This window comes from Battus philenor, unplaced genomic scaffold (genome assembly GCF_028537555.1).
Source record: "Battus philenor isolate CCGP_79_NKW_IND1 unplaced genomic scaffold, ilBatPhil1.0.hap1 SCAF_23, whole genome shotgun sequence".
Classification (NCBI taxonomy): Eukaryota; Metazoa; Arthropoda; class Insecta; order Lepidoptera; family Papilionidae; genus Battus; species Battus philenor.
Genome location: NW_027181686.1, coordinates 11,123,142 through 11,138,482, shown reverse-complemented (window position 1 = coordinate 11,138,482; position 15,341 = coordinate 11,123,142). Strand labels below are relative to the sequence as shown.

The 15,341-nt window shown below is 32.3% G+C and overlaps 1 protein-coding gene across 1 annotated transcript in view; it reads right to left on the bottom strand.

Annotated features, from left to right (window-relative positions):
• Positions 1-15,341, bottom strand: part of LOC137924138 (cholesterol transporter ABCA5-like) — a 69,784-nt gene that overhangs the window by 35,965 nt on the left and 18,478 nt on the right. The window contains exons 2-4 of the mRNA XM_068767484.1: positions 5,663-5,819; positions 3,514-3,693; positions 1,947-2,119 (exon numbers count right to left, since the gene is read on the bottom strand). Of these exons, the coding sequence (XP_068623585.1) occupies positions 1,947-2,119; positions 3,514-3,693; positions 5,663-5,819 (510 nt within the window). The remainder of the gene's footprint in view (positions 1-1,946; positions 2,120-3,513; positions 3,694-5,662; positions 5,820-15,341) is intronic.

Sequence of the window (15,341 nt, the reverse complement as noted above, 5' to 3'; positions counted from 1 at the left end):
ATGTCGTGTAATATAATGGTTTTAGGATGTTGTTGGGGCTTCCACGTCACTGCACCGACGGGCTTCACCGTATTGCGCAAACGGACTGCATCACTTCTGCACAGAGTACGTGGAAGCACCAACGACATTCTACGACAAATTAGTGATAAGCCTGACTGCCCTATTCTGCGACACTGGCTGCGTGTTCATGTTCACGTAGCCGGCACGAGTACGGGCAAATATTTAAATTAATTGATTATATTTTATTTTATTGTAAAACCAATATGGACAAACGTCCGAAATAAATGAATTATTTATTTTATTTTATTATTAAAAATCAATGATTTCAGAAATAATAAATAGCGTATGAATAATATAGTAAGAATAAGCGATGTTACAATTCGAATTATCTCATTCACAAATTACGATCGTATGTTGTTCGATTCCCGGAGTACAATCTTATGAATTTCTTATTATTAAAACAAACTGGTTTCGAAAGGATATGTATCAGCGTTTCTCGTACCATAATACCACACTGCGATCACCAATCCACCTGCCAAGCGTGGTGATTACAGCATATCCTTTATAGATATCTTTTGGGGGAGGCATATGACTTGCAGAGGTTTTCTATGAGCAGAAACGACGATGTCTTTTATTTACAGGTACTGTCGCATTTTAAGAGAAAAAAAATAATCTAGCATATTTCGGAGTGATCATTTTATATAGGGTAGTAAATAATTGTAGAATCTCTAAAATAACTGTAGCCCCTTTAAAGCTGTTACATCTATAAACATTCATCCTGTTTATTAATATATTCTAACAGTTTCTTACCAATATATATTTAATAACATAGTATTTATTTGCCTCAATTCAAAATCTTATATAAGAAATATTGACAGACATAATAGGTATAAGAAATAAAAATGAACTCGTAACGCCTTAATTTCGCGTTTAAAAAGTTAACAAAACCTTCATTGATATGTACCCATATATAATAAAGTTTCAAAATGTATCTTAGGCCTTTCGTATATAAGTTTAAAATCTAAAATTTAAATTGTTGAATAAATCCTATTATAGCATTCAAGAGTTTTTAGTCGATCAAAAGGTATGGAACTTGGTTTGTTGACTCATTTACATGATTTGTATTACAATGCTCACATGAAAAAATGTTAAATTTCTCTCTTCTCAATAGATCAGCTTCCCGAGCCGTTGGTAGTTTAATGGTTATAATGTTAAAATAATCGACAATTCAAAAGCGCATGTAAACGTCTACTTGAACAAAGGTATATTGAATTTAAATTAGAAGAACAAATAAATAATTTAAAAACTAATGCTTTATCAAGCAAATGTGTGAACAATTCTTTACAAAAACTTATATAACTACAAACCCGATTCATTATTTAACAAGTGATTTAGTAACTTGTTATTCAAGATACTGAACTTGATTTAATTTATTATGTTGAGTCGTAAGAAGCATAATAACTTAGAGTGTCCGGAATATTATTTTGGAAAATTCTGGAATTCTGAGTATTGTTACAATTACGTAAATATAGGGTGGGTCAAAAATTTTTGCAAATAGCAACTCTCGATTTCTCCAAAACCGTGAGAGTAACCGTGGGAGTGCCAACGGCGAGACGGAGCACATCTCGACGATGTAATTTTTAAAAAATAAATTTTAATAAATAATAATTACGGTAAATAAATCATAAACAAAATAGCATTTGTACTTTTATTTCTACACATGTTTCAAAAGTGCAAAAATTTATGGCCCACCCTATATTTTACATTGTTCACCGTAATATCAGACATGTTGTAGTTTAGTGCGCATGACATATAAAGTGGCGGGGAAAAAAGTCTTTTTTTTTTCTTCGTCAATTCAGGGCAAAGGTAACTGAGCAATTATGACACAGTTTAAACCTCTTTGCAGTACAACAGCGCAGTTGTTTTACACGATCACGGGATTTTACCTGAGCGGTTCTCCAAAGGTACTTGGGTCCGTGTGGAAGATGACAGCGATGGGAAAATGACGCGCGTTGAGATGGTACGCGTCGTTCAGTTCCGTCGTGTTGTTGTACCGGACCCAGTTGATGGCGTGCTGTCCGGACTCGATGAGCAGGCTGTTGATCTCGTCCAAAAAACCCTGAAGATATTATGTTGTGTAATACATATATATATATATATATACATAAACATACACATATACGTATATATGTATATATCTAATATATAAAATTCTCGTGTCACGGTGTTCGAACTTGAACTCCTCTGAAACGGCTCGACCGATTTTTACCAAATTTTATATGCATATTTAGTAGGTCTGAGAACCGGCTACTATCTATTTTTCATACCCCTAAGTGATAAAGGTTGTTCACCCTTAATTTTTTTTTTTGTTTGACGAAATTTTTTGTTTTTATTTTTTATGATACAACATACAAAAATACATACAACCCTAAATTTTCACCCCTCTACGATCAACCCTTATTTTTAAATTGAAAATTAAAAATTTTTTTTTTGCAAAACAACGTTTACGGGATCAGCTAGTATCTAATATATATAATTTCCATGTCACAATGTTAGTTACCATACTTCTCCGAAACGACTTGACCGACATGTACCAAATTTTATATGCGTATTCAGTAGGTCTGAGAATCGGCTACTATCTATTTTTCATACCCCTAAGTGATAAGGGTGGTCCACCCCTAAATTTTTTATTTTATTTTTTATACAAAATTTTTGTTTTTATTTATTTATGATACAGCATACAAAAATACATACAACCCTAAATTTTCACCCCTCTACGATCAACCCTTATGTTTTATTTGTTAATTAAAAACTTTTTTTTTTGCAAAGCAACGTTTGCGGGATCAGCTAGTATATATATATACATTATGTGGCTCCAATTGTTACGTAAGCTATGTTTTTTTTATCTTTTATAGGCGAAGTGTTTGACCTCTGTCTCGCTTTAAGCGATGACGAGGTCTACGATGGTATATGCTTGTCTAGAAGAAACCTATTCCACTCTTGTCTTGAAGACTCCTAAGTTATAATTGTCTGGAAACAATCCGATAAATTGTTCCACTCCTTCACTGTTCGCACTATAAATAAAGGAATTTCATTAGTGTACGGATTTAGTGAGGGCGTGTTGTTGTCCGATAGTAGAAAACCTGTATAATTAATGAACAACCTGTGCATTATGTAAATTTTTGTCCCGAGAATCGAAACCACTTTCTACGATCATGTCTCAGCCCTCTATTTGACATAATTTCAAATAGCGTTGTCTATTTAAACTACTGGCCACATATATAATCATATTAGCTGATAGACTCCCACTGCAAGGGAAGTCTCTTCCAAAAAATGTCACATTGACTGGTCGTTCGCTGATCGCATCCAATTACTTTAACTATATCCGTCCACCTAAGTGGGGGGCAAACCCAGGACGCCCCTCCTACTTTAGACAAGTACTTGTAGTCACACACAAAATATTTTTCTATTACGTAAAAATTATATTTAATTTAGAAATAAAAATGCTCTTACAACAGTTCCGTTAGCGGATTCCCAATCAGCTACCACAGCAACGGAGTGGTTCTCCGGAAAAGCGTCGTGATGGATCCGAAGTAGTCGGCCGGGTTTTCTCACTTCCGGAAAATTCGGGTTAGGCACCAACATTTTTAGGAAGATCAAAACACCCAGACAGTAGAGGGGGACCAGTACCTCCTGAAAATGATATTTACTACTTTACTTATTGTTTACGATGTTTGATCACGAGTATATGTGTCAAATTACTCATTATTATATTCCAAGATTATCAAAATCTTTCGCGGATCGCGGATGTTAATAATTCAATGTACCCATAACATATTTTTAATTATAATTGAGTATTTTTAAGCACACAGCCTTGAAGTAGATTGAACGCCTGAGGAAACATTTTCAAATTATACTCTTCTGGTGTTTTAAGTCGTAAGTCAGATGTTTTCTCTTACGTGAGATCACTTTTTTCTTCAATCTTTTTTAAAGCATTTTTTTTAATCGATGTTTTCTGATCTTTCTGCAATGTTGTATATAGTAAAAATATTTTAATATTGTGTCACCTATAAAGGAACACATAACAGAACCGTTATTAATAAGGTAACTTTAATTGGTGCACATAAATTAACGAACACTAGCTTAAATTCTCCTTTCATATATAGACAATCGCGCGAGACGCATTCCATTTTTAAATATTTTTTTTATTCAACGATGTCAAAATGAGTCTACCACATAAGATCTAAAATGATAGATGAATAGATAAATAAAAACATCAAATTTAGAAGCGGTTAGTAAAATGTACTATATCCATGTCTTTTATAAGTCTTAAAATTTCATTAGAAATAAATGCAAACGATTGATATCGATTTGAAAAAAATATAATTTCAGCTATAGAAGTCCAGTGCTGGACATATGCCTCCCCATAGATTTTCAATTAAGTCGGTTGGAAGCGGTCTGTATCCAGTGTTTTCCGACTACTGAGGTCAATCCACCACGTGGGAGAACATCTATGATAGAACTCTGATATAGTGATAAGAGAATAAAAGGTAATATAAACGCAATTTAAAATGTATAAATTCTATAATAAAACAAAAGAAATAAAAACGAACCGAATAAACAAAATGTACTACATGTAGTTATGAGGGAGGCAACGTAAGCGAGGTGAGGTATAAAAGGAATACAAGAAATTGTAACGAACGAGAGAAGAATGAATGGATATCAATAATATGGAAGAAAGAAGATTATGAGAGTAAGAAGATTTAGTAAATGAACTTTTATTGTAAGTGTTATCCCATTATACATAGGACAGGGAAATTATGAGATGCTGCCAATAGCTTGGGCCATAAAAAAGTGCACATATTTCGCTGCGCTGTGGTTAACACTCGGAACTTTAAGACGCCGCGGTTATCTGTTCTGTGGGCTATGGGCTTTATAATTGAAACTGGAAATTCAAGTGAATAAGTGAAAATAGACTCAGTTGTCGTAATAAAATGTCATATAATAACCATTTACACACATATGTGACATGAAAAGAAATATAAAAAAACACGCGCAATAGCTTTAATTTATCTTATTCAATCAAATAACGTCATATATAAATAAGATTCATTCAAACAAATGGGATTAATGTTATTAGATTACATTCATACAATTAATATGTGAACGTGCGATTGCGAAGGCTTCATTTAATTGTATCGAATGCCGTATTGAATTCCACAAATTGACAAGGATTCTTCGTTCGAGATAAGACAAGGTCATGCGCTTTTAGTATTATCAAACTCTTATAAAAGATAAAGGATACAGAAAATGAAAAGATGGCTGAATTACAAAAACCTACAGAACTTAATAAATAAAACCTACAGAAAAAAATTAAATGAAAGAATATGTGAGGAATAATAGGAGAAAGAATAATTGACATTAAGATGAAAGAGAAGTGTACATGTAAATAATAGAATTCTTTGAAGAAATTATTATTATTATAATATCATTGTGTACCCATGACACGACGATAATGGTAAATCCCCACTTAGATATCTTTGGAAAATACTTACGCCTTGCAGTGGACATCTATAGACTAAAACGACGACAAAGTTACATTATTTATGTAGTAGGCGTGTCCAATTGAAATAAAAAATAAATAAAATGGTTTGTGACTCACAGCAAGAGTTTTCCTGGTGTCCCGTTTCTTGAGGAGCAGACTCCGGACGACGGTGGCCCAGAGCTGCGGCCAGAACTTTGCCGGAGGTCGCGTCCCCATCGGGCCCCTCAGCCTACTCCCGATCGCCACGCAATCTGGCTCTTTTTCTACGCATTTCCTGTTGAAAACAAACCCACTTTTAAACATATAGATATATTGGTTTATTTATTTATATTTTTTTTATTTAACCCTTAAATGCATAATGATGTAAAACTGCAACATACCACTTAAACGTAAAATGAGAGAGTAAATCCATAGTGTTGTATATATGCAACATAAGGTTTTTAAAAAGTAAGTTTAAAAAATATTATACACATTTTAATTTTTTTGCCCTGCATTTTAGTGTACTTATCTGCAAGATGAATATTTATTTTAAAAGTATAAATAAAAGTCGTGTATTTAGGGGTTAAATTACATTACACCGTGTTCCAACATAGATACTGTTGCTTTCTAGAAAAATCAAGATACCGCAGGGGCAGTGAGATTCACAGATCAAATTGCACGACAGCATATAAAGTAAAGTTACGAGTACATTAAAAAAAAGTTAGAGTAGGTTATCTAATAAGTTATAGGAACAAAAGAATTGTACTTAATATTGATTTTGAGCTACATCGAGCCGGTGTTATTAGAGATCTATGTTAATCGATGGTGATAAGGTGATCCTGCAGCGATAATACTACGGGTGAAATGATGATGGTGAGACGATAATAAATCCAGTTTAATAATCAACTTACAAAATTTTATATGAGACACCGGACTGGATTATACATATTTACATAAATAGATAGATGATTCATATTATTATTCGAAGATTTTCTACTTTTAGACATTAAAGATCTTGGATCTTGTACGGGTCGGATCTTTCGGCAGATGTTTTATTTATTTAATATCGCTTCCGTGATATTATTAAAGAAAAGATAAAAATCGGTAAAAAAAACTTTTAAGTTAAACGGTTTTTTAAACGGTTTTATTTGATACCCATATTGTGGTGGTTGTGGAAAAATATGTACCTAGTCCGCCATATTGGAACGGCGTCCATCTTGAATTTTAAATTTTGACATAATCATCGTGTTTTACTAGTGTAGCCCTTTCATTTGATACCCATATTGAGGAGGTTAAGGAAAAATATGTAATCCGCCATTTTGTATCGGCGGCCATCTTAGATTTATAATGTTATTGATTTTATTATATTGTATTGTAATCTAAATTAAATGTGTGTACCAAATTTCCGATCAATCTGACAACGGGAAGATGCTTAAATTTCAATTTCTAATTTTGACCCAAATAAACAAATTCCGTACGAGTCGAACTAAATAAAACCGTTTAAAAAGATATTTACAAAGACGTAAGAACTTTGACGTTTCTCAGTTTTTGTTTTATATATATCGATATATTCATATCGATTCAGAAATTATTAAATCCGCAGAAGAATCCAGATCTTAAACGTAACTCGTGGAATTGTGTAAATTAACAGTGGGCGGGGCACATTTAGAAGCAAGGAACTTTGGGGCCATAAAGTTGTCGAGTGGCGACCACGAGACGGTTGACGCGGTGTGGCTCCTCACTAAATAATTTTGCGAAGAGTCATTGGATGCGAGAAGTGCATATATATATATGCCTTGCAGTAAATATTTATCGATTGAAAAAAAGAAGCATTTATAATTTATTACTATTGAAAATATAAAATGATATTAGATGAGTCAGCAATTTTATTTTTCAATATTCACTGTCGTTTATCCCTTACTAAACAGTTGTTAGGTAAAAATAATAATCTAGACTTTTCAATGTGAGAGATACTTTACACTAAGCCTGTTCATTCGCCTCGTTCTTATTGTCAAGCGAAGGAATGGAAAAATTTCTTTGAATTGTCTAAATATGACGTATGTTGTCAAGCTTGCCTTGAACAATATACCTAAGCTAGTCTTTTATACAGGTGTTTAGATATAGATGTAAATTATTTAAAGGATTGAATGAGTCAATGAGTTAGACATGATAAATAGCGTAATTATAATACGGTAAGAAAATGCTTTTTAAATTAATTATCGTTTACTATACTCTGCCAGAAGTTACTGGCATACCAATATATTACATTCCATAAGAAAAAAATGTATTTCATAGTGTTGTTTTATAGTTTCATATACAGGGTGACTGGAAATAGAAAAAGCGTCAAAACGATTACTCCTACTTTTAATCATATATAAAGATATTTCTCTGAATAATGTTATATTATTTTATTTTTTCTAATGAAATGCAAAGAGTCTTTAACCTGACAGATCATTATCATTTATTCTTATGTCCTCAAGATATGACAAAGGGAGTCCACAGTACGTCTCCATCCCGAGCTATCTTGAGCTCATCGCTTTACTTCGCTCCACGTCATTCCAACTGCCTTCACTTCTGCGGTGATCGTCCGCTAGATTTGCTTCAAGCCGCCACTTCTTCGTCTTCTTTGAGGATTTTATTTTGGAGCTTGCTTCGGTATGTGATCAGAGTCTATTTGGTGCGTATGGCCTATCCAGTTCCACTTGCGGCATTTAATCTGCTGGTCGATCGGCATCTCACCGCAGCGTTTCCATAGATCTACGTTGGAGACTTTCACAGGCCAGTATATACCGAGAATACGTCAAAGACATTTGTTAAAGAAGACTTGGAGTCGACGCGAGATATCTTTGGTGACCTTCCACGTCTCGCATCCATATAGCAAAACGGTTTTCATATTGTATCGGAATATTTTGAGCTTAACTCTCCTAGTCAGTTTCCGTGATTGCCATACAGAACGGAGCCGTGCGAAGGCTGTCTTTCCCTTGGTGATTCTCGAAGCGATATCCTCTTCAGTCCCTCCTGATTCCAATACGCTACCAAGGTAAGTGAATGTGTGGACTCTCTCCACTCCCTCATCTTTCATTTTCTTGGTCTTCCGGGTGTTAATTTTTAAGTCCTGTTTTCAAAGCCTTTCTTAATAGGTCGTCCAGTTTGGCTTGTATTAACTGACAGATAATAAACAATAATTAATTTTAATATGTAATAATCCGAATTTAAAAAAATGCATTGCCTATGTTATTACGGATAAAGTATAATCTATATTAATTAAAAGCAAATAGGATACACATACATTATTCCTTTAAAGCCTTTAAACTTTCCAATTATGTAGTATATCAGGTGCGAAAATAATTACTCAATTTTATTTATTGCATCATAATGCATGTTTTAATAAAAATAAATAGAAATGAAATAAATATCTCCGTATTCGCTTCGAGCGTATGATGATTTGGCATTTTGACACAACTAAAAGGATATGACGTCACAATAAAATCATTAGCGTATTAGTGTGATTTGTTTACCACATGTTTGAGCGTGGTACATGACGACATTTATATATATATAGTCGTGTCGTTGTACAGCTTTCTTTTTATTAACATCTTATTAATATATAATATTTATATAAAATCCGCCCTTCATCCGTTCGCTATTCGATCGAAGAAGATATATATATATATATATATATATATATATATATATATATATATATATATATATATATATATATTCGCTTCATATCAGAGTTCCCCAAACTTATTTGTGTCGTAAACCCCTTGCCATGTTTTTCCGTGTTGGGTAGACCCCCCTACTTACCTGATATTGATTTCCTGTAAATTTCTAAATGTAGTGAAGTTTAGTGTATGTTCAAAATGTATTGCGACCACAAAGTGAATACCAACATCCTACAACTTACACAATTTTATAAACCTATATAATATTTTTTTTACTTCAACGGTATTTTTATAAATAATGTAAATGTTTTTGATATTATAAGATAGTATGATGTAAGTAAATAGGTGCTATCAGTGTATGTGTTAAGATCCACTATCGTGGACCCCCATTTTCATTTCATAGATCCCCAATTTTTTTTTCGCTGACATAGACCCCTTGCAGGTTGTCATAGACCCCTAGTGGTCGATATAGACCACTTTGGGAATCACTGCTTCATATTATATTTATACTTTCAAATTTTCCGCAACAATTCATTATGTATGACGCTGAAGGGTCGGACGTCATCGAACGCGAGGTGCGGTGGATAGTGGTCGAGCCCTTTTAAATGGAAATGAACTAAATTAATGAAGTGAAATAAAAATATTCAGTCGTTACATTTCAAATATTACAGAGTATTCTTTTTTTGCATTAAAATAAATGTAGATGAATAATTTAAAGTAAACAGTAACATTCAACGACCCGTTTTATTGTTAATACAGATTTTTTCCAGTTTTTTTTCATTTTCAAATGCAAAAGGTGGGAATATTTGTGGCCCTAATACATGTGTACCCACGTTTTGCTTCTTATTTTTGTGGTATTTAAAAAAATGGTGTAATTCGATCACCGTTCACTGTTAACAAATTCATCATCAAATTTCACCAGAGAATAAATATAATAAAAGTGTTTACTTTTTAATATTTAATTTTAATATATTTTGTATATTATTAATGTTTATATCTTTAAAATAAATATAAATTCAATACAAAATTAGTGACGTGGATATGTGTTGTGTATTTTCTTTTTAATTTTTGTGATATATCAATAAAATATTATCTGAAAGAATTGCTAAGAAGTACTGCACATTAAATGAAGTTGTAAATTATATAAAGTGTATTATTTTCAATATTTAATTTTAATACACATACTTTATATCTATTTATAAACAAATTTTATTTATGTTTATATGTTTAAAATAAATAAAATTTAAACACAAAATTTACATGTTTTTCAACACCTTTTTAATACGTATTTAATGGCGGTTCGCAAAAATTATAATTTAAAAAAAAATGGCACACACTATCAAAGAGCTTGCCCACACCTGGTACATATCTTCGGAGGCCTATGCCTTGCAGTAGGCGTTTATCGGCTGACATGTATATACATACATATATATATACTGACTGAAAGTCATCATCACCATCATCATTTACGCCATAACGTCAACAGCTGGCTTTGATCTCATAGAGAAGTCCAAATCCATGGTTAATAGAACGACTGTTACCTTACCGACAAGGCCCAAAGTGAGAAGAATAGAAATCAAAAATATATATCTTTTTTACACTAAAAACTATTTGGTTGATTTAAATTGTTCGAATTTCAAACCAGTCTATGATTCGCTTCTTGATTGTCACACTAATATTACATATCAGTTTTGATATAATTTCTTTTAAATATAGAATGTAGTTCTCCTTGCAATAATTAAGTTTCCTATAAAAGGCTAAGATTTGGCCTTATGTAAAGCTGTCTATCCTTAATTTAGGTGATAACAGGACATTTTATCTGTCCCAACAATTTAAAACGTGACATCACGTTACGCACTCCCTTGTAACTTAGATTCGAACGGAACTCTATACCAGGGGTGTCAAATTCGCGGCCGAGTTGAGTTGAAAAAAGAGCCATTCGAGCTCTTTACGACTTAGTTCCGCGAATGTACTTGAGAAAGCGATTTAAAGAGGTCAATATTCGTACACTAACCCCTCAATATATTTATATTAATATTTTGTACATTTAAAATAATTATGATAAATTAAAAAATAGGAGACATTCTTAGTGTATTTACAAGGCTCCGTGAAAAACTGGCTGCAACAAAGTTTCGACTGCAAAATGACTAATTCATTTGTAATAATAATTAGATTTTTTTAAATAAAATACCGCAAAACATTATAAGATAGACGAAAAAAGTTTGTTATACAATAAAATAATATTTAAATCCCACGAATCCTCGGCAGTGATGTCGCCTGGCTATATCTGATAAAGTATATATGTAAAATGTCTGCCTGTGTTGTTAAACTATTAAAAGATTTGTTAATGTGAAGTTTCTTCCTGCTTCTTCTCCACAACTATGACACCTTGCGAAACAGAGTCAAAATTAAAATAGATTTATATAGAAAAAAATAAATAGGTTGTCGCGAGTTCTGTTAAGTTCCAATGTTGAATAAATTAATTTTATCTTATCTTTACCTATATAAATATAATAAAAATGTGAATTAGAAACCAAACAAACCAGCATATTAAATGAAAATATACTTTATTTATAAATAATAAAAATCATTTTGAATTGTACGCGTGAAAATGTAGAATTCTTATTTGCTATAATAGAGAAATAAATCTTCTGTTCGCCACTGTATTGATAACGGTCTTTTTATTCTTCTTTTTAGCTGATGGACGCCCACTGCAAGGCATAGGCATAGACCAATAATGGATCCTGCGTTTCCCGCATCCAGCGACTTCACAAAACTTCACGCGACCCTAATTATGTCATCGGTCCACTTAATGGGAGCCAACATACGCCGCTAATAATAATAGCACAAAAAATAATTATAATAATTAAAAATGCCATCAGTAGGAATAAAACATAAATACATTAAAAAAAACTTTTAAGTTAAACGGTTTTTTGATACCCATATTGTGGTAGTTGTGGAAAAATATGTACTTAGTCCGCCATATTGGAACGGCGTCCATCTTGAATTTTAAATTTTGACATAATCATCGTGTTTTACTAGTGTAGCCCTTTCATTTGATACCCATATTGAGGGGGTTAAGGAAGAATATGTAATCCGCCATTTTGTATCGGCGGCCATCTTAGATTTATAATGTTATTGATTTTATTATATCGTATTGTCATCTAAATTAAATGTGTGTACCAAATCTGACAACGGGAAGGTGCTTAAAAATCAATTTCTAATTTTGATCCAAATAAATTCCGTACGGGTCGAACTAAATAAAACCGTTTAAAAATGCCATCAGTAGGAATAAAACAAAATAGAAACAAGCGGGCTCAAAATTGTCAAAGTAGTATGTTATTATAAAATGTATAGACATAATAGAAATTAAGAATATAAGTATTTAGCTCATTGCATTGTATAAATATATTGATAGGAATAACTCACCATATAAGTATAGATTAATAAATACATGTAAATAGCTTAAAAAAATAATTAGTGTAACATAAATAAGAATAATTAATACCATAGATATATTAGACAGTAAGTAAATGTAACTAAGAAACTTAAATATAACAGAACCAAAGGGGGGGAGGGGGGGTTTAGTCAGTAAGTCTGACACAGCCTGGGCCCTCCATTCCCAGGCGTCCTATGCAGGATTTCCCTTCTCCGTCTAGAAATTGTAAATAGATATAGAAGCTCTATCGTCTATCTAGCTATGTTAGAGAAAACCATGTAAAAAAAAAACTACAAAAAAATTATAATAATAGCACTCACTTTGAATCGATTTTGAAAGTGGTTTTGACCAACAAAATTTCTCGGTATCAATAAGGAGATACTCAGTAAAACATAAACAATCATTTGACCTTATGTATTTATTTTAATGTACAAATGTTTATTTAGTCCAATTAAGCTTTTAATTTTGCCACCCCTGTTCTACACGACACCCAGCCCCCCTGGCGCCATCACCTGTGAACCCTCAACTTCCTGTCCACGGCCACACCCGCGCGTGGTTTACGTGACACGAAGAATTCCCCCTCAATTTCCTTCGTATCGATGCAAGTTGGTCACACTGTCAATGCGATACGTTGCGGTTGCATCGATTTATGGCTATACATTGCGTGTTACGTTATCAACTAACGACATCAGTAAATGTAATTTCTTTAATGTAACGCGAACTGTGTAGTTTCTCACAATGTTAAATTGAAAACAATATAGAATTTTATAATGTGATACGTGTCTAGAAGATACTTTTAAATTGGACATTAATTTTTGCATATAAGAAACATCACTAACAGCTTTTTATTCGAATTCTATTTTAGTTGATTCTATAAGACTAATGATTCTCAAAGAAAACAGTGATCGCTTTTATAATAATGTCCTAAGCATTTGAATATATATATATATATATGTATATATAAATAAAATTATTTTTTTTAACTTGCTCTAACCCCTCGATATCAAAAAATGAAATAAGAGTCAATAATCTAAGAAAAACGTAAATGAAATAAAACGAATGTAAGAAAAAAATAAGTACATAACTGAATTATGGAAAAAAATTAAAAAAAATTGTAAAAAAACTTAGAAACGAGGTGATGGATGAAAGGAATCGGAAGAGAGGGAAAATGGAATGAGAGCAAGACAGATGAAATGTAGAATGTGAAGAAAGAATGAAAGATGTTAAGACGCATGGAAAAAAAATCAAAATAAAAATGTTAGTGATGAAATTATTAAAAAGAAATAAAAGTCTCTAACCCATAAATAAATTAGGAGAACGAAAGGCCTCCAATAGCGGGGGCCATGAGAAAACCTCTGGATATCTTTCGCGGCTCTTCTAGAGTCTTTAGAAAGTATCTAAAGTATATACTATATATTTAATTTCGATTATTTTTAAGCACACCGAAACATTTATAAATTAAAAGCTAAAAACACTGGTTTTACAAATAATAAATAGCAGTTATAAATGTAAAAAAATATTTTACAAAATTCGAATTACACGTTATAATTAATTTTTTAAATTCTATCTCTGCAGACTGTACTGCCAGAAGTAATGACCCTGTCGCATTGTTATAAAAAATAGAATACACCTATCCCCCGATTTACACGGTACTTGTTTTACACGTTTTCGCTTTTACACGGTTTTCCAAATATGTTTTTTTTTTGTTTTAATAACCGATTTTATTACCATCTCTCATAATGTAAATATTTCTGCTTCAAATATCGAATCGGCACATATAACTTTGAGTGATAAAAGTGAATTCGAACCTTCGATTGCGAAAAAAAGAATGAGAGTAATTTCTGACAGTGATAAAGGATAATAAAACACCTTTGATTTTATTTTTTGTTCTTCCGTTTAATGTAATTAAATAAAATAACAGTGTTTCCGTAATATATTAAATATTTTGACTTGTCAATGCATTTTATTTTTATTTCAGTGTACACCTAAAAATATTGAAAAAAATCACAACTGTTAAATAGCAAAATTATGCATTTTGTGCAAGCTTTTCGATTTACATGGTTTTGACTAGAAAATTTTTAATTTTCGATTTACACGTTTTTCTCAGGAACGTATCTACCGTGTAAATCTGGGGATAGGTGTAATGTCATATATTTCATACTGATCACATTATACATGATGATTGGAAATAGGTGTAAGGCTTTTATACCTTACGGCTTTTACAACACCAAAAAGAATACATTTATAAATGTAACAAAAGGCATACGAGCTGTTAATAAATAAAAATGTTTTTCTACTACTAAACAGTACGTCTTTGAGAACTAATTAAAAAATCCGCTGTGAAATCGATAGCAAAAAAAACAAAGCACTGGAGAACCTCTCTTACTAATGAAGTTAGGCGTTCTACGATAGATTCGGACTAGTTGCTTGTGCATATTAAATTTATAATACGAGTAACATGACTCTGCTCATTTTTTATTATTTTCAATATCCAATGGATTCAGGCGTTATATTGCGGAAGATCATACTAAGTAAGAAAAGGACAAATATATAGCTACTTCCGCCATGCAGAAGTAGTCGTGCAATAAAGTGCCGTTGATGAATGCGCATGCGGCAAACAATGCGAATTACACAACTACCACCGTTAAATCACTCAACACGTGTTTTAACTCTCCACGGGGCATCCTCAGGAGTAATGTCACACCGATTA